At 42.8% G+C, this 23,825-nt stretch overlaps 1 protein-coding gene across 4 annotated transcripts; it reads right to left on the bottom strand.

Annotated features, from left to right (window-relative positions):
• Positions 1-129: 129 nt before the first annotated feature.
• LOC128756451 (calcium-binding protein 1-like) lies at positions 130-20,642 on the bottom strand. Of its 4 annotated transcripts, XM_053860997.1 has the most exons (8): positions 11,967-12,424; positions 5,799-5,963; positions 4,555-4,585; positions 4,335-4,478; positions 4,148-4,257; positions 3,982-4,056; positions 3,245-3,317; positions 134-2,223 (listed from the first exon to the last, which is right to left on the bottom strand). In XM_053860997.1, exons 1-8 carry the CDS (start codon positions 12,006-12,008, stop codon positions 2,198-2,200), a joined length of 666 nt encoding a protein of 221 aa, XP_053716972.1. In that variant the 5' UTR covers positions 12,009-12,424; the 3' UTR covers positions 134-2,197. The 4 variants fall into 4 exon arrangements, with proteins under 4 accessions (XP_053716960.1, XP_053716966.1, XP_053716981.1 ...); XM_053860985.1 differs by lacking the exons at positions 5,799-5,963; positions 11,967-12,424 and adding an exon at positions 19,867-20,642 and having other exon boundaries at positions 130-2,223; positions 3,979-4,056; XM_053860991.1 differs by lacking the exons at positions 5,799-5,963; positions 11,967-12,424 and adding an exon at positions 19,867-20,634 and having other exon boundaries at positions 131-2,223.
• Positions 20,643-23,825: the final 3,183 nt, after the last annotated feature.

The following is a 23,825-nucleotide window of genomic DNA, read 5'->3' as shown; positions in this document are numbered from 1 at the left end:
TTTAAAGAGGAGCTGTGTTGAAGAGTCCAATTCAAGGGGTTAAAATAGGTAAATGAATGAGAGAATATGCAGTCACATTGGCTGGAGGGTGAAAAAACAAGGAAGACAACTGCAACCAACATATTCATAAAAATCTTTATTTTCTTTAAATATTCTGCTACAAATTGTATTGCATGCATAGGTGTTCATACTTAAGACAAGAAGAATCACGGTACTTTATTTCTTCATTGCAGGTTCACAGCATGCCTCTAAAAACCAGCCTGCTTCCTGAACCAAGACGCACCTCACTCAACTACTTAAAAACACAGCACACATGTTTTACAGCACTTTAAATAATAACCTAATTCTATAAACTTTCTTTGGCATCTGCTCATGAAGAACTGAATGCTTATTATTGAACACACAGATGAAGGCAAACTAAGCCGCAGGGATGAGGTGGATTGTTTAAATAAAGTTGAGGTATCAGAGGTCACTGTAGCAACCTTACACTAAAGACAAGACCTAGTTATATATCATAGATTTATTTTAAATTAAAAGGCTTTTAAAAAGGTCCCAACGCTACAGTGCAAGCTTGAAGTATTCATAAAAAAATCACACATTTCCTCAACACACACTCCTATCACAGTAAAGATTTGCTACAGTAGATAGTAAATATCGTAAATAAAATCCAACGACATCACAGCACGAGGCTTTTTGTTGTCTGGCCTATCACGCAGCACTCTGAGAATTTTATTAAAGGAACCTTGCAATGCATTTATTTGCGTCTCTTTCATCTATCAGAACTTTGTATGTCATGTTTGTCATGTACTTAAAGGCCTGTGATGTCATAAAGCTCTTCTAGTGACTGGCTCCTGTGGGTCATTTTAAAATCGAAAATCATGGTGGCTCATGATCACTTATCTCCATCAACCAAACTGGTCCCATAATGCACTGAATCAGCTGAAGTGAGGAAGCAGTGAATGCTGAATGAACCAAAACGTATAGTTGAATTTGTATCCCTGCTGAGCAGGGAATGAAATAAATGTCACTCCTGATGGAGTTCTGATTTCTCTAGAATGCATTTCTAGGTTCATACTGACATCTCTGCTCTAAAAGGTTAGAGGTCGCCTAGTGCTGTTTCATCCAAATCAAGATTCATCACAACATACATGGTCGACCTCAAGCGGAGCGGAGAGCACAGCAGCTACATTAGCATGTCGACTCCAGCTTCCTATGATGGGAATTGCATTCAGATTTCCCCACTGGAAGATGGAGGAGAAAATTGCAACCCCTTCCATCAGAACCTTAGTCATTGCAATGATGAAATCGGTCCAATATTGTGTTGCTTAGTAATAGTGCTTCTGGGCTTGCAGTTGGAGTTGAGATAGAAGCTGAAAATACTCGTCACCAGATGTTAAAAATGACTTCAGGTGACATGGAGGCAGGCCAAGTCCAATGGTGACCTTATAACATGCCTGTTTGCAATGGAAATGGTACAGTCCATTTTGTAAGTGTGGCTCACCTGGTGTGCCACAAAAGTTGGACATAACTTGGAAGTGGAATACAGCAACAGTGGAATCCTCACATGTGTGTTTGTGAATGATGGTCGTCTTTGCTCCTCCCTCATCTTTACAGTCCAGTTCGATTCTCAGATTTAGTAGAACTCCCATCTCTACCTCCACTGCATTCTTCGTGTCAACGCCACGAAAACATGCCTTGCTTTATGATCAATAAAAACATATTGGGGGATGACTGCAAAGTTCATCTTATCATTTCATGGCCCCTTAAATAAAGATAATGATAAGCTGATAATATTCACATAAACACATCAATGCAGCCTCGACAGGATCGTATTGAATGTATTGTAAAATTGTGCTTTTGATTTTCCTCCCATAAGAAAAGGAGGTACTTTTGCAGTTGATGCTGTGATGGGAAATCTTTTTTTTTTTCTTCTTTGCTACATACAACTGATCAGCTCCAGCGATGTTCAGTGTGTTTCAAAAATCTCGTTTCATAGAAATATCAGAGCTGAAGTTAAAGAGGTATTAAAAAAGTCATTTGCAAAAGTCAAAAATGCAGCTTTGTCACAGCTCCCAGCTGTGGATGTCAGCCTTTGTGCTTCGGATTGGCAGTTTCAAGACGAGGGTTGATATGTTTGTCTTCTCTCTTTCACTGACAGCATAGGGACTCAGGACGTGACGCCTTCCCATGTGTGAACTCACCGGGACATCATCCTTACAAATTCTGGGATGTAAAGAATGAACATGTTAAGGTCACTGAGTACAGAGGTCAACAAAAGGTCACTGACAAGTCTGACTAAGGTTTGTGTCACTGCATCTACACTATAAATGAGCCTGGGACACTGGGAATACCTGACCTGTGAGCAGGTCAACCTGGCCTAATCCAGCCAGGTGTGTATAGACTTGCACTGTGGAGCAGCGCGCGCACTGCACATGTAATTACACAAGCAATTTTCCTCTCATGGGATTGGAGGGTTGCAAGGGACGAACTTGTTCATTCAAGAGCTCCTGAAACCATTTCAGTCATAATCGACAAATCACTAGTCCACGCTGAAGGGAGCCACAACCAGGAGGCTGAAGAGCCGCATGCAGCCCCAGATCTGTGAAGTGGGTCCTCCTGTGTCGCACAGAAAGCATCCATGAAATGTCCGCATCATCTTTTGCTACAGAACATGAATGTTTTTAAAACCTCACAGCAACTTTCCTGTGATTTGGTGAACACTAGTGACTCCTGTCTCCTTGGTGAGGTTCAGCTCCACCAGACCACGTTTGCCTGGTTAACGTGTCTATTCATGGTTGGCTGAGACTTGTGGTGTCGTATCAGAACAAACATTTAGTCATATTCCGGTTACTGTTTTATTCAAACATTGCGTCTCAGAATCCAGACTGAATCAACTCAAAGCTAACCAGAGTAGCTCCTTGAACAATGGTTGCGACGTGTGATTTTTGAAATCCTGCAGAAACCAACTAAAATGTGTGTGTATTTCTCTCATGGTTTTATTTATAGCTGCAGCCTGATATTTTCATCCTTTCCTGCCAGTATGCCTCTGTGTGCAATCTGAGAGGTGACATAATCCCTCAGTATGAAGATAATCTGACAGACAGACATACTGCTTTGCTCTCTCACATCACTATGAGTGTGGTACATTGTGGGGAGTGCAAATATCCGAGACGAAGAAGACCTAGCAGAGAAAAGAATTGGATGCGCAGCGTCCATTTTAAATCTTTGCTGCAGTTTGATTTACCTTCAAAGTCTACGTGTCCATCCCCGTTGAGGTCAATGTCTCTGAGGATGTCCTCCAGGTCTCTGTGGCCCACCTGTGATAAATACATGCTGGATGACGATGATGTTCATGTAATGAAGTGTTGTCATGTTGTCACTTTGAAATATATAAATATCTATTACCAGTATTATAAAAAAATGGCCGCCCCCTGCAAGGGACATGCATCTCATTGAGGCATTTCTTGTCCATCAATGAAAACGTGATGGACCCTAGAAATAATGACCCAAGATTCACTTCCAAACTAAAAAGTTCTTGAGTGAAAAAATGAACTATTTCATCAATGCACAACAGGCGTCAGTGTCTGATGTACTTCCAATATTTGTGCCTCTCTGTTGGCTAGCAAAACATTAAAAAAGCAACAGATATCAAATTTCCAGAAGATGTTGACAGGGGAACCACAAATGAATGGTTGAATAGAGGCCTTCTAATCTAATCTAATATCATGTGAATCTGGGAAAAATTGAGCTGCCGTCTGCTATATTTCTTCTTCATTCACTATCTGCCTTGCACAGGTACATTCCAAGATGCCACTGGCACCTGCAGTTCAATTCAGCTCATTTGAGGAGGAGGAATAATAACAATAATAATAATAATGGCTTGAAGTTAGAAGTTGAATGGACTTGAAATGAAGGGCTAAAACTGCTCACAAATATGTGTCCAGTCGGCAACACTAGCAGACTCCGCAAACACTTGACTACCTGCTGTCCCAGCAATTTTTTCATGGCTTCCCTGAGCTCTGCAGTGCTGATCTGGCCGTCACCATTCGTGTCAAACTAAGAGAGATTTAAGAAAAAAAAAGATTAGTGAAACAGATGTGATTCACCATCATTGGCTAGAGTGACTGATATGTTTCAGTTCTGTCACCTCCTTGAACGCGTCCCTCAGCTCCTTAACACCAATCATGTCTGCCGTCTCTGCCAGCAGCTTTGGTCCCATCAGTTCCACAAAGTCCTCGAAGTCAACGTGTCCTCCCACTGAGCATGTGACAGAAACAATGACAGTTTCAAGTTTTTCTTGTCATCACATTCCAGTCCATTTTCTTGTCACTCACAGTTCATGTTGATCTGCTGACTCAGCTCTATCAGCTCCATCTCAGTTGGCATGTAGCCCATCGTCCTCATGCAGTTGCCCAGGTCTTTGCAGCCAATGAAGCCATCTTTGTCCTTGTCGAACTCCTTGAACGCCTCACGCAGCTCTGAGAGCAGCAAAAGACAAACTGCAGGAAAGACTGTGGCAGATCTTCGTACTCTTTTGAACTTGATGTCACTTACCATCCATTTCCTCTGGCCTCAGTTCTCGGTCCTGCAAGAAGTCACATTCAGTTGAGTCACTTCAAAAATATTTATTTAATCATGTCAATCCACATCAGAGTTCAGGGACCACGCTGCTATTGCGAGTAAAAATGGACGGTGATTTCATTGCACAGAAGCAAAATCACAGACAGAGCATCTAAAAGCAGGCATATACTGTACATGGAATCAACACTGCAGTTCACAAAAAGAATATTCCACAGCTTTGATTCTGATCGAAAAATCCCAACTTAAATGGCATTGATAAGGATAATACAGTAAGAAAAATGATGACACTTTATGGAACATATACAGGGGTTGGACAAAATAAAGCTAAAAAAGCTTTAAGGTGTTTCCATTATTTTATCCAACCCCTGTCTGTATATGTATTATCATAAATAAAGTACTTATTCATATGTGTATATTTGCAGCATATTAGGCAGTTATTATTATTATTATTAATAATATAGCACTGAGTATATTTTTCCCTGAAAAAGGGCAAAAGTTCACTTGAAACAGCAAGATGTTCCACAATCCACAGTGAAACCAGAAGTGATGAGGTTAAAATATGCGACTAAGACAATTACAAATAATAACTATGACTATATCAATACAACAAATAATTTTCAATTATTTAAAAATGATTTTTTTATGTAATTTAATGATATGGCCTTCATCTTCAACAATATCATATCGAATGGGGGGAATGGACGTGAGAAGGATTTATGTAAACAAAGGTGTGGGAGATGAGAGTAAATGAAGACACAGAAATGAAGCACATCTGTGGGGAAGAGGGAGACTTTAGATTAAATAGAATATGGCAACAGGGGAAAATGTTCAGTCATTTTTAAGATGAAATGCAAAAAAATATGGTGATAAATGGAGAGAAACCACAACGTATTAAACCTTGCAAAGTAAAATAAAAACACCAACATTTGCAAAATCAGAAAATTGGTATGTCTGGAGGGGACTCAATGAATATTCACTTCTAAAGATGAGGGCTTCATAAATAAATGATTGGGTAGCTTCATATACTAGTCCAAACAGAGTTCGTCTGTACCAGCTTTGTGGTCACAACCACACACAAAACAGACACACGCAGTCAAACTAGTTGCCATATTGCCAATCTCTCTTTTTCTGAACCCCTGGACTTTCAGTGAATGTGGCTTTTATTGGTGCTCTGATCTCAACATGCAGTCACGTGATGTTTCTCTGGACTTACGTACAGCCTGCCGGCTTTCAGCGAAGCCCTTGCGTAGGAAGATGCACGCAGGCCCAAGTACGTTGTGCATGGTGGCGCCGTTCTGGGCCAGGGCAACTAGTGGCTCAAGATAGCCCCCCCCAGACCCGCCCTCCTCAGAGGACACTGCCTTGTAGTTCTTCTTCTGGTCCTGGAGCCAAGTCAGAGGCACGGACATTGGGCAGCGCAAGGATAAGACACTGTGACGGGCAATGTAGGGACAACATCTATATTCAGAGGGAAAATGGATGGGAGGGTTCAAGTCTGATGGAGGATTAGGTCAGTCAGTCGTAGGATGGAGGAGTCATGGAGGAGGAGTTAGGATGGAACAAACAAAATGACTCATTTACGTATTCCATCAGCAGTTGGTTTCAGACTGGTTAAGTTGAAATGCTGACTTCAGTTTCCATTTTATGCAGTCCACAAGAGCTTAGAAAATGTAGTTGGCTTTAAATGAAATCCGATACCAATGTAAACACTAACAATGATATGGTGTGTGTTGTGCGTGACCACCAACTTGATTAGGAAATGGCTAACAGTATTAACGGTCATGCAAAGCAGCGCCATCATGTGGCATCTATAGGAATAGGAGTAGGCTGTTTTTGGGAGATACTGGGCACAAGTGCAGTGATAATGTAGGGCCTGGAAAACTCTAGAAATACACTGAAGTACCAACACTTTATCACACCCCTAGTAAACCACCCCAGTTTCTGTTGGTATCGTGACCCATGCAGATGAGGGCTTTGCCATTCAACAAGCCTGAATTGATGTGAAAACCTACTGAAAACAAAAATGCAGAGAGAAAGGAAACCGGTCTTTACAAATCCTAAATACCTTCCCAACCCTTTCTCTCTTGTGGCCGTCTCAGCAAGGATGTCATTGATTTCTAAGAGTGACCACATGGCAAGAAACGCGTATCCATGCTGGCTAGTTTTCATCTTAAGAATAGCACTTGGCAGGAGTAGTTGTTACTATGACAACCTGGAAATAGCTGAGTAGTCTAAGATGGGATCAGGTGACTTTGTGTTCTTGTTCAATTTTGTTGAGCGTGGCTAAAAGTCTCGGTGCATGGAATATGTCTGAACTTGCATTCGTCTCAAAAGTTCTCTCTCTGGATAAAACACGACGTAGAACCAAGACAAACTGACACACAACTTGTGAGTGTTGGCGGCGTATGAGGACACTGGAGCATCGAGGAGTCACTTGTTATGTAACTTGATGTTAGTGTTAGTTGATAAGAAATGTCAAAACTACATGTTGGTATTTTGTTTCTCTTCTGCCACAGATATTATGGGCGAAGGTTCGACACAGCCCGTCGTTCCTGACCGCATTATAAGGCACCTTCATATGTTTTTTTCTGTTGGATGTTGCATTAGCATCACAGCTTTCCTGCAATTGCTGTCACTGTACTTAAAGGGTACAGGTTGTTTCGGTCAACTGGCTTGTTTCCGGGTTTTAGGTTCAGGTTCACAGCCTTAGTGCGCCTGCAACTGACGCATTAGCATATCATTTGTACGCGTTCTTGCTGTCTGACGCATGTTTCACTGCATCACCATGTTTATTGACACAATTCTTCCTTCACTCTCGGTGACAACAGGATGTTTCACAAAAAGAAACCGGATCGTTGTATTGGCTGATAGACATCGGAATAAAGACATGCCACAATAACGGCCGTCCACAAGAGCACCTTCCCCAGTGGCCATGTTGTTCAAAGGAGGATTATGCTCACTCGCCCCGCTCATTATAATCACCAATTAGCCAATCCAGCGGAGGACAAACATGATTCACAGGCTAATAACAGAGAGAGCAACAGGTTAATTAAACGCTGCCAGTGGTTGGCGGCTGTTTCACATCGGAGAGAGAGAGATCTGAGGACATTATTAGAGGTTAGCCCAGACCAGAAATGAGTCAAGAGAGGGTGGCGTTTCAGTGTAGGCAGAGACAGTCAACTTTGGCCTTAGTGGTTTCAAACTACATCCATGATACTCCATCACCACACATGCCACCTCATGACAAAATGAGCCCTCTATTTTTCTTTTTTGGTGAGCTACAAACTGCATCGCTCCTCCAGGTCCTCCAGGCGTAAACATTCCCATCTTTTCAATGAATTCCCTTTTCACTCGCATTTTTTTACTCAATTTTAGGAACTCCTCCAGTTTAATTCTTTAATAATTAAAGTACAAATCCAAAAGTCATTCATCAAACATCATAAAAAAAAAAACAACATTTTTCATGCATTAGATTGAAGGGAAAGAAAATAATCAGTGCCGGTGTAAATCAATATTTTGCTTCACACCTACTGAAGCAAACTGGAAACACTTGCAACTGCTCTGCACCCTGTGATGTGTTCAATGTGCAGTAGCTGTCCATCCAATAGGTGCTTTCAGAAAAACGAAGAATTGCTCCAACAAAGAACTGGAATTTGAGCCTTTGTCTAATACTGTATGTGTCTTTGTTGCCATTGGCTGTGGTAACATGTTGCAGTTCACCACTGTGGGACCTATACGTTTTTAAACTGGGGTACAGTTTCCCCTCATGTGTCCGGAGATTGAGGTGGATGATATGATGACATTAGATCATGACAATTAGAAGGTGTTGAGGAGCAACCAAGGTGAGGAGATCACATGGATTCACTGACATTCTTTCTCTCCACTCTACTGTAGAGCTACAGTGTGTTGATGCGCTGATCTGTCCGTCAGTCAAAGCAGCGCTGCTGTGGTGCGCGGCGCTCCTCTTCCCACACACTCACAGCCAAGAAGCCGCTCACATGCGCAACTTCCAGCTGTTTTTAAACCCGATGCGCCCCTAACTTGACCACACACTTTCACCACAGAACCATGGAGGGAGGGATCCTTGACCGACCCGCGATGCCAAAGACTGTCTGCACCGCAGAGTTAAAAACTAACATGACGTCTCACTTCAAAACTTTATTGATACTCATGGACTGTCAAAGTTTGCTTTGTGGTTTAAAAGTTGGCGAAAAACTAAATGCACAACGAAATAAATACACTCCAAAATGTGAAGAGAGAAAGAAAAATAGTTTTTATGAAGCAAGTTCAAAGCAAGTTATGAAGCAAGTTCAGGCAAAGAATGCTAAGGATTTGTCTGGAAACTCAAAACTACAATAAAATCATACAAAAGAGAAGTGATGAAATCGAAACAGTTATTTAAAGTAAGTAAATAAATGAATAAATCATGATATAATTTGCCATGTTGCTCACCCCTTTCTGGACACATTTGAAACAAATACATTTTCTGCTATTTGTTTCTGCCAATAGCCTGGAAAAATGACAACCGAGCGTCAGTAGTTACAGTTTTCCACAAATGAAGAGGGATTTTCTATAGGACTGTAAGCACAAGTGCGCTTTGGCCGAGGTTCCTTTGGTGGTGTGACCCCGGATTTTTTCAATGAACCAAGGGTGTCGTGGCTAGAAAAAAGTTGACAAACACTGGGCCAATGGTTACAGACAAAAAACATCCCATGCAGATGTAAACTTAAACAAAAGTAGCCATGATTTAACTCAGACCTTAGAACATAGTTTTGAATTTGAGCTCTACTGTATGTATTAACAGCTCTGTTGGGTCACATAAAATGACTTGGTCGCCTCAGGATGTTGAGTTTGATGGTGAGCAAGAAATAATATTTTCATGTAGTGAGGGTGTTTTTGTTCCTAACATACTCTGTTCATGTCCAATTGATTTCAGCTGCAACTCAGACCGGGCTGATGTTGCACCCGAGGACTGCAAAGACCCAAAACCGTACAAAGCCTGGGTCTCACACATGCACTTAAACTGACCTTCTCTCGTATACTGAGTAACAATCATGTGCACATTTTGGTAGCTCCTTGAAGGAACATGATGGTACCTACTAGTGTTCTGCTCTTTCACTATCGGAGTGTAACATGAGGGAGAGAGAGAGCAGGAAAATCCAGCACTGCAGTCACTGTCACAGTGGATTACTGATACACTCCCTTTTCTTTGACTTGCTCAGACATCAAGTGACCTTCAGAAGCTTTTAGGCAAAAGACAAGATTAGACACGTAGTGTATGTTTGTATAAATGTAATCATGACGAAGGAATATGGAAAGATCCTTGCTACATTTTATTCAGCTGATCATCCCACTGGATCTGCTGCCACGGCCGACCTATTGCCGGTTCGTGCGGTTCCCACCACAGGAGTCAGTTGCCCGCTGGCAGATCTAGCCAAGTGATGCATGGAGCTGGGATGTCTGTGGAGATATCGTGCCAGGAAATGACCATGAAGCCATGCATTTGCGGTTACATAAGCATGAAAATTACGGAGAAGGGCCCGAAGTCGAGTGAAAACCTTCTCCAGCACAGATGGCATCAACAGTTGTACAGTGTTTTATAATTTTACGTCCGGGTGATGAGAGAGGAAGTTATTCAAGCCTGAGCGGACACATGTGTGGCACGCACCATGGTTACATGCTAAAGACTGGAAGAAGTTGGCTTCAGTAAGGAGGTAACGTACGAGTACAGATGACATTTGGTTAACCCATCTCATGTGACGGACAACGACAACCTCAGACAGACAGTCGAGTGTGTCCAGCGTCTTGTTCCCAACCAGGTTCATGCATTTTTCTTCGGAATTTATACAGTTTATCGACCTATGATGTAACCAACATTTGATGTTCGGATTCAATGACTTGTGTCATATGCCTTGTTCTGATTGACATTGATTCCGACATCACAGCAAATCTCTTACATGACATCCAAACCGCAGCGGAAGAATATGTCCATCACGCCGTGTAGAGCCAGGATACATGCCATGGTCTCATTTCATGCCAGTCGAGGACAGGCTGCACTTGAAAGTAAAAAAACCCACATCGGTGACCATGTTCCCATGCAGAGGATTGTCAGACTAAGATAACAGCAGGATCAAGTCACTGAGTTTGCTGCAGTATATAGAGTGAACTGAATGAATGACAATGACTAGGGGTGGCGCTGTGACCTCATGAGTCATTCCAGTTCAACAGTCCGTCAATAAAACATGTAAACTTGCAAGAATTAAAAAAAAAAGTACAGAAACTGCCCACCGCCACAGAGCCAATGATGTCTGTGACTACTACTGACAGAAAAAAAAACAAAAGAAAAAAACGTTCTGATCTGGCGTTTTGTTTTAATATCAGTGTAATATATTCACACATGAAAGCTGTGGTTTAGATTGTTGTTTGTGTGACTCGAATATATTAGCATCATAGCTAACCGTGATGCTAACGGCATGTCCGTAAACTACTCTTTAGATAAATCCAATCTTCAAATGCTCTTTTGAGAAATGATACACAACATGACTGATACCTGGTTTGTGTATTTACCACAAGCCTGAGCAAAAGACCCGAACCCGAACCTGAAGTCTCCAAGTTGTTGTCCATTGAGTTGCATCAGAGTTTGTTGGTATATTTGCTCAAAAAAAAGGTCAGTGAATTATGATGGTCAGTGATGATTAGTGCTCGTCTTATGACGTGAATACGATTTTTCAACAAAGATAATGGTCTCATACTGCAGCGAGTCCTTGGTTGCAGGAAGCATTTCAGCATTCGTGTTGCGCCATTGTTTTGATTGCTAAGGAGAAAGTGCCGTTGTGAGACATACAAGAAGAACACAGAACTAAAAGTCTGTTTCAATTTTGTTTTAATTTATGATAAAGTGGGTGATTCTGAGGCAAAAATAGGAGGCATAGCAGACAGACTCTTTCTTTGCCACATTTGGGATTTACCAGTTCTTGTTTGCTACTTAATGTACTGTGACAGGGAACCTATAAACACGAGCCAAATTGGAGTTGCGTCACTGTTAGCTTGTGAGTATGTTTGCTGCTATCCAACAGAGCCACCAGATTTTAAGAATCTCCTTTTAAAGTACTTATTTTGCCTTTGAGTAGCAGTTAAAGTGATGCCTCCGATCTTATATTTCTTCATGTCATACATCGACAAATTCCAAGACATTTCTCTTCTTCTGCCAAATGGTTTTAGCATTAAAGCCAACTGGTTCAGATCTCATTAAAGACAATACATATCGGTCATATTTGGTCATCTTCAAACTGTCAGGTCAACATGGAGGTCACGCAGGTAACGTCGAGGTCAGGACAGGGATTCAAACATGCAGGGGGGTTCAAGTGAAAAACCCTTGACCTTACCTTCTTGTTGAAAATTTTAAGCGACTTTACAGAGTTGCCCATTGCAAGAGAAAAGTCGTCCTTGTGTCTTGTGTCTTTTCTCTAAGTGTGTGTGTATGTGTGAAGTTTCACGTGTATGCATGTGTGTTTGCATCTGTTTCCCCGCATGCATGGAAACAGAGGTGGTCGAAAGAGGAGAGGAAGGGCGTTTAGTGGGTCATTGATCAATATTAGAGAACATATGGGAAGGGAAGGAAGTGAAGGTATCACAGGTGGGAGAGGAGGACCGAGAAGCTAGGACACCGGGTGGGACGAGGGAGGGACACTGAGACAAAGGGAGTAAATATACACACAAAGAGAAAGGAGCAAATGTGTGAGGGAGAGGAAGCATGCATGTGATCTGAGCGAGATGTGAGCGCCAGGAATAGAAAAAACAAGATTGCTTATTCACTCCATCCTCCTTCCAACTGAGTCTTTGCTCCCTCCCCGCTTTCTCTCTTCCCTCTATCTCTCTCACACTCCCCCTTTCTCCTCCCTCCTTCTCCCTCCTCTCTCTCTCTCTCTCTCCCCACTGTTCCAAACCTATGCAAATGTGACAGAAGAAGCTCATTCGGACAAGCATATTACCTTCCCCTAAGCAAGACGCCCCAGTCACTAATCCAAATGTAACACACACAGTTGCATCCACACACACAATCACACATACTCACTTGATTAAACACACACCGATGTGGGGCTGTGCTGCTAAAAATACACACTTTCTCTCCCTCTATCCTCCAGAAACTCACCCCACTCTACCCCAAGCCTCTCCCTCTGACACACAGATGCACCATATATACACAGTTTTGCTACACACGCACTCAAGCAGAGAAGCACACAGACGTCACAAAGTCATGCGAAGCTCGAAGGACTTGGATGGAGATCAAGGCTAAAATGATCAGAAATGACACACGGTTATGAAACACCAGTGACACACACCAATGTATTTAAGTGAAAGCCATTGATCAAAGGTCATTCAGCCCTGAGCCTGTGTCATATAGTGTATTATTATCATTATTATTAAAAGTTCAGTAACTGGACAGGCTTTCCGTCCGGTTCCTACCAGGACCTACATTCTTGCACTGATCACCATTATGACAAAGTCTAACCCAGGCAATGCAGTATCAACAGATTGTAGCCACCAGAACAAAAACAATATTCTAAATATAATTACTTAAGCCAACAGAAAGGCTAACAGACAGTGATTCTACTTTCTCTCCACTCAGATTTGAAAAATATGATTCAATGACATGGCATATATATATATATATATATATATATATATATATATATATATATATATATATATATATATACATAACCTGCCCTAACCGACACTTGGTACCTAACACCATACAACATTAGGACAAGAAAATGTTTTTCAACACCTGTCTGTACAGCACCAGCGAGTTGTAAATACAAACATTGACTCTTGCTTGTGCCCACTTGGTCAAGACACAATTACTTCTCAGTTAGAGGAGTCTGTGTCGCAACCATCTTTCACTTGAAAAGACAAAATAGTAACACCAGCCAATTGCCTTTAAAATGCAATTGTGTCTCTCTTGTCAAGCCTACTTACAGCAGGGCCAGAAACATTCCAGCGCCGCTCTCGTGCACAGCCTTGTCTGTTTTTAATGAGCGCATTCACACCACAGTCATTTCCAATATCTCCTCCATTCAGCAGAGCCGCGGCTGGTCTGTGTGGATGAATCACACACCCTCTCACCGGAGGCTCATTGTGAACATCAGAACAAATCAGACGTCAGACACAGCGGCCATCAGCTCGGATAATGTCAGAGCGGCGTGCGCACGGGTAAGGAAGTCATCCCTGCCTGGCTGCTTCGGAGAGCTTTCTACGTCTTCTCCAACTCTGGCTCTGCGGCGTTTTTCACGCAAGTTACATAACAGTGAAGCACAAACTAGGAACGCTGCGCGTTTGTTGCAAACTCGGTGTTTTTGCTTTGAAGGTCGCCTTTAATTAGAAACAACTTCACAGACACACTTGTGCAGGACCTTCTGGTGTTAGCAGGAGATGAGAGGAGGACCAGCTGACCCAGATACCAGCTCATGAAAAACCAAGCTACTACTCTCAATTGAGTTGACAAACCCCTGCTCAAGGTGGAGGAACGGACGGAGTGTCAAGTCTGTTTTCTGACCTTCTAACCTGCGACTCCGGTGACAAGGTCAAAGTAAAAGACTGCAGACACAATCTTCCTCGTCATATGACCCTGAGGCAGAATATTTCGGCCTGGCTCCATTTAACCATGGCATGAGTCAAAAGCTTGTTCTGCACACAGACATAGTATTTCCAGACCTTCACTTCTCTGACTCATGTCTACACTCTACTATCTAATTCCAGATTCCCACAAATATTCGTCATCTTTATTTGTTCGTTCAGTGACAATGACAATCGCAAGCTCTTTCATTTGGACTAATCCCCGTTACAAAGAAGGGATTTAACCCAAGACTGGATTTTTCTGCCATCTTCAGAGCTGGCACGGAAATAAAAATACACTAGTGTCTAAAAATAGCCGGCCTCACTCTGGAGGCATATGCTGCGCCGACTGTGATGATTCCGCTCTTCTCCCGCTCATATTTTCCTCCTTCGGCAGTTTACTTTTTTTGTTATCTGTTAAAGAATGCAAGGTCAGACTTCCAAAATGAAGAGGGTGAGGACAGGAAACGTGTGAGCTCTGGAAGATCAGGGCTAATGGTTGTTGAAAAATATTTCCTGTCTTTGTCCTCAGAGAGAAGCACAGGAAGCTAACTCAGCTGTCAGCATTCTTCATCATTACCTAATATATTTCAGTGTTCTCTTATGATTTCACCTTGTTCCTCGTTTTAACCCTGAACGAGACCCACAACAACTGAATCTCCACAGCGGCATAGTCTCAAACGCTCAGAGCCACACGTCACTTGCACCATCTACTGGTCACTATTGAAACAGATACTTGGCCTCTGGAAGTAGCGCCGCTTTCAATTTCTAACAACTTATTGAAACTTCCTCAGCGTAAAGGCTGAGGTTTGAGATGAGAGTCTTGATATGGAATCAGATCTCAGAATATGTAATAGGGAGCCAAAGTCTACGCCCCTGACAGTTGGTCCATGGGACCTAAGGTCGTTAAAAAAAATGGGGGAGAACCAAGTTATTTTCTGGCCCAGTTTGCCTCGTGCCCCGGATCACACATAGGCTGTACCTCAATTTAAATGACAAATAATGATATGAGTTTCAGCTATGTTTGTTGTGTAAATTTGTCGTAATTATTTTCTAAATTATTTTTATAATTTATTGAATTATTATTATTATTTATTTGCTGTGAAAATATGTAATTATGTGGACTACATACAAATTAAACGTTGCATGTACTGTATGAATACACAGAAGAATCCGCCTGCTTTGGGGAAAAAGCAGATGCAAATAACTACTGAAGGTCAAAGATACTAAACCGTAACTGTGTAGTGACCCAATAAAGCTTGTCCATAGAGCCAATGAGCCTGCAATGATCAATTTACTAAATATACCGTATATCTACTAAATATATGGTGGTTGAAAAGCAGTTCTCACACAGCGTTAGAATTTCTCTTTCAAATTCATAGACATCATATTTGAGATCTGTGGAGTGTTACAGGCTGGATCAGAAAATGACCTTTATCTCTCCATTGGCTCACGTTCATATTTTTAGGTCCCATGAGAATTGCATTGTCAGTTTGGCACACTATCTACTTCTGTCTCGTTCACTGTCCAATGAAATGAGACGACCCGGAACAGATCACACTTTGATAGGTGTCTCCTGACAGTCTACAATGGTCAAATCATCACCATGGACAGCACCACGAGCTCGCAGTCATTATTATTGGTCATGCAACGTGCCATCCATATGCAGCAAATATAAATTTCCCACTGGAAGATGTCTTTTGAGTTTCGACGTTTTCAGTCAGTCCTTACATTTTTCACATTTCACTTTTTTTTTTCTTTGAAAAAAAAAGACAAAAAACAACCTTGCAAAGGCTACAGCTAGCAAGCTGGCAAGCACTCTTACTTTCCACTGCTATTCCACTTTCAATTTACTGCTGTCCTCGCTCCACTGGTGGTGCCTTTGTGAAAGACAAGGAGCCCCGCTGGCTCCACATTCAGGTGATGTATCACAAGTTTTCATCACAGTCGCTCTTTCATTACCATTTAAAAAATATATATACACTACTGTATACTTAAAATATGAATATTTGGAGTTGAACTGCGAAATAATAATAGTATATATTGTCTACAAAATACATTCTTTATTTATTTTCAGAATAATTCATTTTGCGTTTCCAAGGGGGCGGTCAGGTCCCCAGGCTGTACTACGCCCTGGTCTGTACTAGGAGGATGCCAGTTCCAGTATACTTGGAAGGATCCTGGATTCCAGGTTGTTTGGATGTCCTGTGAACAATTCGACAAGGGTGTTTGTTGTGAGGAGGAAGTCGAGGGCCTCATTGGCCAGACAACTCTGCCTCGACCCAAACTGAAGCAGAAGACAACATATGCGTTGACGGAGGTTTTGCTGTAAGCTTCTTCTGAGTGAAGCAACTGGCATTCTTGTGATTTAGGCACTGCAGGCGCTACTCACCTTATTTATATTGTCCTGTGTAGTCCCATGACAACAGAGTCAGTCAGAGACGTCAACAACCAAATAAGGCAAGTATCAACCGCTCTTATTGATGCGACAGACTCTGACAGTGTCAGAGTTGAGAATGCAACTTCTTCTTAAACCTGAGGTGAGATTAGCTCCATCAGCATCGCAGTCCTGGTTTGTAGAGGATGGATAAATGCATCTCTAAATAGACGCAATAAACTGCCTTAGAGGTTTGTTCTGTGAAGGTCTGGATCTACATCTATGACGTGAGACTTGGTGCAGGAGACACGTGTGCGTTCATTGTGGAAAACAATTCCACGTTGCTCTGTTGAAATATCACAAGGACAGGCGCTTGGCTGCAAATCAAGCCTCGACCTTCTCCTCGTACTCGCCCCCCCCACTTCAACCTCTCTCATCCTCTCGCCAAGATGAACAAGCCCATCAAGCCACGACTGTGCTGCAGCCATTTTTAAAACCAAAACTGACTCCATCGCCCTGCCATCCTCCAGTCTCTCTAAATCAGGACCGGAGGTTCTATTTTTAGCTGCTTCCACTGGCAGCCACAGAGTTATATGCAGATCTGGATGTTACATAAGTAAAATGTGAAGTATAAGTATCTGCGGCGTCTCGCTGTGATGTCCCATCCATGCGTGGACACGTCAGTTAATGAACAGCAACTGAAGTGGGAGACTTGGGGCACTCCATCATGTCCTCCTTCGCTCGATACTTCTGTGGACGTTCATGGTGTGTACCATCGTCTAATGTGTCTGTGTTCTTCACACAGTTCTACTGCGGTGAACCGTACAGGACAAACACGTGTGAGTCGCAACATTGGAATCCATTGAATTCTTTTGTAATAATAAAGTCTGAATCTGGCAGCTCATTGTTCGGTTTGACTTCAACTACATTTTTCTGCTCAGCAGGTCAGTTTGACACCTTTTTTGCAAAAGCAGTGACGTGAATGAGTGAATGCAAGCACTGTGAAAAATTAGCTGCTATTATTTTTGGTTGGTCTGTGGTCATGAACATGCCATAGTTTCAACCCAAGGATGAAATTTAAACCACATTGATTTCCCTACATAAGACTCTGGCATTTCCCATCTCACCACCTTTACCTACAGTATGGTGCATCTCTGGTTGATAGTGGAGCCACTGCGTATTTGAACAGAAAACCTTGACATCACCCTGGCTGAAGGACAACCTGGGTTTCTTCTGCGTGCAATTCTCCTGCGTCTGTGGTGGATGGATGAGTCTGAATGGTCTGCTGATTTGAGTGGTTGTCCTTTGATGTAACCTGACCAGGATGGTCTCTGCCTTTGGTATGGGCACACAACCCTGAAGTACCTGGATAAAAGGCTAAAAATGATAATCCAGCTCTTTCTATTTTAACATATACTGCGACGCACATTTATGATGTCTGATAACTTGACTTTGAAATTGAGACCATATGATTATAATGATGTAAATAAGGGGTGGCAAACCTGATCACATGTGGGATAAAGTTTTATTCAACAGTCTCCAACTGGCTTAACAATAACAGGATGGAGAAATCGAAACTAAATTCTTCACTTCATAATGCAAACATGCATCTGCAATCCTGTCTATCATCCGCCTCAATTTTATTCTTTTTGTTTATTGTTAACATTCACAATCAGTTGCCAGAAAACAACCTGTCAAACGTCAAAATTGAAGACTGCAGCAGCGGCTTTGGAGCCTAAAAATATCTCATCTGTGCGTGGATTTGCCTCACTGGAGCCCCAAAGACTGATTGACGCTATGGCCTGGTTTTAGTCGAGTTATTTTTGGATCACATTAGCGCACACAAAGGTAATTGTGTCCCCTTGAGCCTTTTATCACCGACACTCAGAGAGGGATTTAAATGAAACTAGAAAATTAGGAGCCGACGACCAGTTCAAACACACACTGGGAGAAGAGCGGAGAACCAGGTGTACAGAGTTAAACACCTTTTTCAGTCTCTCCAATGGTCGGTCCAGGTCTTTTATAAAGTGAAACTAGATCTCCCGCTGAAACCCTCCACAATGAAAGCAGCTGCCTCAATATGATGCATGACAGCACCATCACAGAGCCTGGCAGACACCAGATATGCCAGGCAACTTGATTTGAAGGGAAAATATACATCAATTTTTCATTTGCCATCAGAGGTGGACGTCGCCTGCACTACCAGCAGCCATCCATGTCACAGCATGTCCTCATCCTTACCACATCTATTAGAACAAACGTCAAGAGAGTGACTGACAACACTGATGTCTACGTTTTACATAGTTCAGAAGATGAAAAAGAGTTTGAAATTTTCCGTTTAGAGACAGTTGTTGAGAGAAAAAACAGAACGAGGATGCAGAGACAGAAGTGAAAAAAATGAAAAATAACTTTCTCAATGCAAGCGACCAGAGCTAGATGAGCCTATCAAAGGGGCAGACATTGAGGGGAGAGACAACTGGATGAAGAATGTTGTGGATGGCTCCATGATGTAAATTACTGAATGAATTACAATCCATAAATCACTCGTCATGATCACATGAAAGTGAATGTTGAGTCAAACCTAACTACATCTAACTGATTCCTATCACCTGTTTTAGAACCAGGGCTTTGCTGTCTGATCTTCACCTATGGTCACGATCTCCGTCATCCAGAGACTCGGCATGGAGTCACTCCTTCTCCATATAGCCAGGATCAACAGTTTCAGCAATGCATAAATGCGCCAAAAGTAGCATGGCTGTAGAGAGACCATGAAGGGGACTAAGAGAGAAGCCGCCCGTCCATTTTAAGGTCAAACAATCAGATTTTTTTGTATTTAGTAGAAGCATTTGGATTCAGATTTTGACCAGCTGCGCTGATCGTGAATCTTTTAGTCAAGAAAAATAATTCTGGAAATGAATTACAGCAGCATATCTGTGGAGAGTGAAGAATGCTTAACTGATGAATTCATTTTTATCTTTGTCACACCCACACACTTTCTTTCTTTGTTCCAACTGTTTAGCTTTTATCAACCAAAAGACCCAAGTTCGTTGTATTATTTTGTTTTCTCATTTTTTCAATCTCATCACAGATTATCAACATTTCAGCCTTCGGATATTATTAGACATGTGAAGTTTCTTCATTATATGACGTCAACAATACCGAATTAGTGAAACAAGAGAGAGCCATTTCCCAGCACTTTGATCTTGTAACTAAAGGAGCTGAGGGTTTTCCGAGCACGGGGCCCCAGTTTTCTGTTTGAAGGTATCTTCATTTTCAAGTCTCGCTCTTACCTGCCCGAAGACTGACTTGACGATGGGATGCAGAGTGGAGTCACACTCGGACGCGCTGGCACTTGGTCTCTTGGTGGTTTTGCCGGATTTGGCGTGCACCGGGGCGCAGGTCGCAGGTGAACCCGTGCTAAGACTTGTGGATGAGGCCCTGGTGATCACTCTCCCGCTGGACTCGAAAAACAAGTCCGCCTCGTCAGACGGTCTTGGATGCGCCGGTGAAGTCCTCCTGGCTGCGGCTTGCTGGTGCGCCGGCTCACTGCGCGCTGAGTGATGCTGAGGGTTTTTGGACCTGCAGGACTTGCTGCGTTCCTTCTGATGCCGACCTGAGCTCTGGTTGGCATCGTCCGGGCGGGTCTTCTGGTCGCTGGTACACCTGGACTCGGCGTGTCTGGGCTGGCAGAGCGGTCTCCGGGAACTTGTCTCACAGTCGGACCAGTCCGGAGCAGCTCCACTGGGCGGCTGATGATTGCGGTGGCTTCGGTGCCCGTGTTGCCCATGATCCGAACCAGCGGACCTGCGGTTCAGTCCAGATCTTAAAAGGGAGGTGGTGGAGTCGCTTTTGGGCACCTTGGAGCTCATCTCTGATCTGTGCGCTAAAGGACCAGCGCAGGGTGCTGCAGGTCGGAAGATGGAGCTGAGTGGCGCAGGTGATGGTTCGGTTCCAGCTGGGTCCACATCTACAACCCACTAACACGTCTGCGTTGCTGCTGATGCCGAGCGAGCTGGTCGAACCTTCGCAGCCAACAGCGTGACGAAGTTTGGACGCTGCATTCGGCGCGTAAAGTTCCCTCAGATCCACGTCACTGCGGACTCCCCCGCCTCATGAGCGCCTCACTTCTCAGCGCAGCCAACGGAGTGGATGTCTGATCAGATCAATGAATTACCGGACACCAGGAGAGTGGTTGCTCCATTCCATCTAAAAATGGAAACATCACCTTGTTGTTCGCACTCACCTTCCTCCATATATGTCCGTTATTATGAGCTATCTATGTAATATCCCTCCTTCTGCTATTGTTTACACTCCAACTCTAGACCTTTATGGCATAATTTACTCTTTCATTCTTTTCCTCTTTTCCTATTCAATGTTCTCTTGCACATCGTCCTTTCTTTTTTGTCTACTTTCCTTGTGGATTGTTTTGCCTTTATTTGTGTGTGTCTTTTCACAGAAAGAAACAGGATATGTATCCTCATTCTTTCTCTTCTACGATGTTTCCTCTCTTGATGTCTTTCCATCCAATGTTCTCATTCATTATTTTCCTACTTTAAAAGCTTCCCTTTTCTTCCCTATTTTCATCTTCCTGCCTGCAGAACTGGCACTTCTTCATTCAGAAAACGGAGTATCTTCCTCAAAGCTGAACATGAGGGGGAAAAAAACCCGACAGTAAGCCACAACATCTCACACACTCATCCCATCTGCAGCATCAGGGATGTGGCTCTGGCAGCAGATGTCCGGGCATGCAGGGCAAAAGTGCGTAACTATGTTAATAAACAGGCCAATTACTCACTCCAGCTCTCACGGACTGACTTTCACTGAGAAGAGCTGAGAATGAGCAGATTTCTCTCTTCTCTCTGGGGAATTTTTGTTCACCGACATCTGTGACTCTGCCTCTTCTCCTCCGGGGAGAAAGTTTCTTCACCCTTGCTCTCTCACTTCCCTTCAGCATTGGCAGCATTTGGCTCGCAATGCTTTTGTGCTCGGTGTGTTCAAGATAGAGACGCCACTGCAACGTCACTGACACATAAGACAATGAATAACAGGGTATGAATGTGCACCACGCTCTAAGTGAAGCTGGAGTGTCATGGCACGAAGCCTCCATAATTTCAATTGAAGCCTCAGGCAAATCTGGGAAAGGACAAACACTATGACTCTTAGCCCGAGGCCCCAGCCAAGTAGTTGTGGCACCTGAACTGCAATTCCTTAACTCTTGATCATACAGGTATAGTGCTGACGTGAGTTGACTCATGCATTTTATATTATCATTACTGACATTACTGAGGTCCCCAACATTTGTAGCCCCTGGTTTTGCGCATGAGTCTCAGTTCCACGGTTGGTGTGATAAAAATAAATAAATGAATAAATAAACAAAACACACACAGCTTCACCAATGACATAGACAAGGAACGAGACAAAAAACAACAACTGGGTTGCAGCACAATTTATTAAATGCTTATTACATAACACAATTAATTTCAAAACTATTTCAGTTAGGAGGCTAGCTTGGAAGATAGCTTGCTAAAAACGTCTGGACAGGGCTCCCCCCAGCGCTTTAGCAGCATAGGACCCCGCTGCTAGAAGTTTGAACCCCTCGGTTGAGATTTTACTTCCTAAAAAACTCATGTGTGATATGCATGTTTATCATTGGTTTCTGCTTCAGACCAAGAGCCCATTTATACAGCGCTGACTCTGACTGAATCTTCATTGCAGATGCAGTGCATGCTTACACGCGGCATCATTGGAGCCGACTGAAACCAAAGCGCATAGGTGTAAACACTGCTGCGAGAACTAGTGTCGGCTCCGATGAGTTCACACATGTCAACTGGACAGAAATCCTGCTCAGATGCATCATAACAAATACAAGAATGAGTCTCGAGCTTCCCCTCAAAGTGTTATTTCCTAATCCATCCAGGTACAGATCAGTGGTTGAATCCATTATTGTCTATTGACACAAATGCGAGTGATGGACACTGTGTCTTGTGTCACTGTGTGCAATAAGTCTGGATCAGAGTCACAGACCAGGCTTTTTGACCAGCTTTCACCGGTACAGCGCCTATTGCAATCGAACCATAGACCCACTTGCAGTTCCATTCCACTCCGCCTCCATGGCACCTCCAGGTTCCGACCATTTGTTGGCGACAGACCAGCTTGAACCTGAGATATCAACACTGCACGTGTCACTTCTGTATCTCCTGGTGTTCCTCCAGGCTCTCCACTAGGTTCTGCTTCATGTCTCACACATTCTTCTCTCCTGTTCCTAAATGTTACCACACCTGTCAGTTGTAAACACAGAAAAAAGACTGTGATAATGACTGTTATTGTCCATGTCATACACCAATATGAAAAACCTGCTGCTGCTTTTATTTTCTATGGAAAGGAATCAAAGTAATCGTTTTTTAACCTCACAAGATGTTGTGTACTGGTCTTTACTTCTCAATGAACAAGTCAACAAGTTCAAAAGATTCAGAATATAACAGTGTGTGACTGTGCACAATATAGTCCAGATATTTCTCAATGTAAAAGAAATCACAGCCCAGGTGAGTCAAATAAACTAGCTACAACTCCTTGATTCATTCAATTGTCATCCTATGGAATTCAGATCAATGCCATGTGACCAAAGAAATGCCCACCCCAAACACACCTCCTCAACTGTCCAAACAAAACCCACAAATGTACAGGAGACAAATTTGGGAGGGAGGGTACTGTATTCTGGGTCGCCACATTCCTAAAAATAGTCTCCAGCTATTATCCTGACGTCCCTGCGTCATAAACTGAACCCACACTCCAGAATGTCAGTGCTCATCCACTCACATTCAGCAGACTCACTTTACCCTTCCTCAACCTCCAGCTGAAGATCTGTCACTCATTGCCCTCCTCCTATTCTCTCCATTGTCTTTTTGCCATGGATACCAGTGGGAACCAGGAGTATCTCAGTGATGACTGATTTACATTATTATTTTATTCATCGATTTGATGGGATGGATTTTTGGCGATAAGTAGGTGTTGTTTGTATTCAATTAGTCCTCTTCTCTGGCCTGGATGCATCTCCAAAATAATCTCGAAAATAATGACTAAAATATGTCAGCCACAGCCCTCTTCCGTACCTGTGAAATTCTTTGTTAAATTTACTAAATATTGAGTGGCTTTAAAATGTGTTGGGTGACAGGGTGCACAGCTATCTGCTTTAATAATAATATAAATAATAATACAAATATGGAATCATCTAAAGTGGGATATGTCCTTT

Source organism: Synchiropus splendidus, chromosome 1 (assembly GCF_027744825.2).
Source record: "Synchiropus splendidus isolate RoL2022-P1 chromosome 1, RoL_Sspl_1.0, whole genome shotgun sequence".
Classification (NCBI taxonomy): Eukaryota; Metazoa; Chordata; class Actinopteri; order Syngnathiformes; family Callionymidae; genus Synchiropus; species Synchiropus splendidus.
This window is presented reverse-complemented; position numbering and strand designations above follow the sequence as displayed.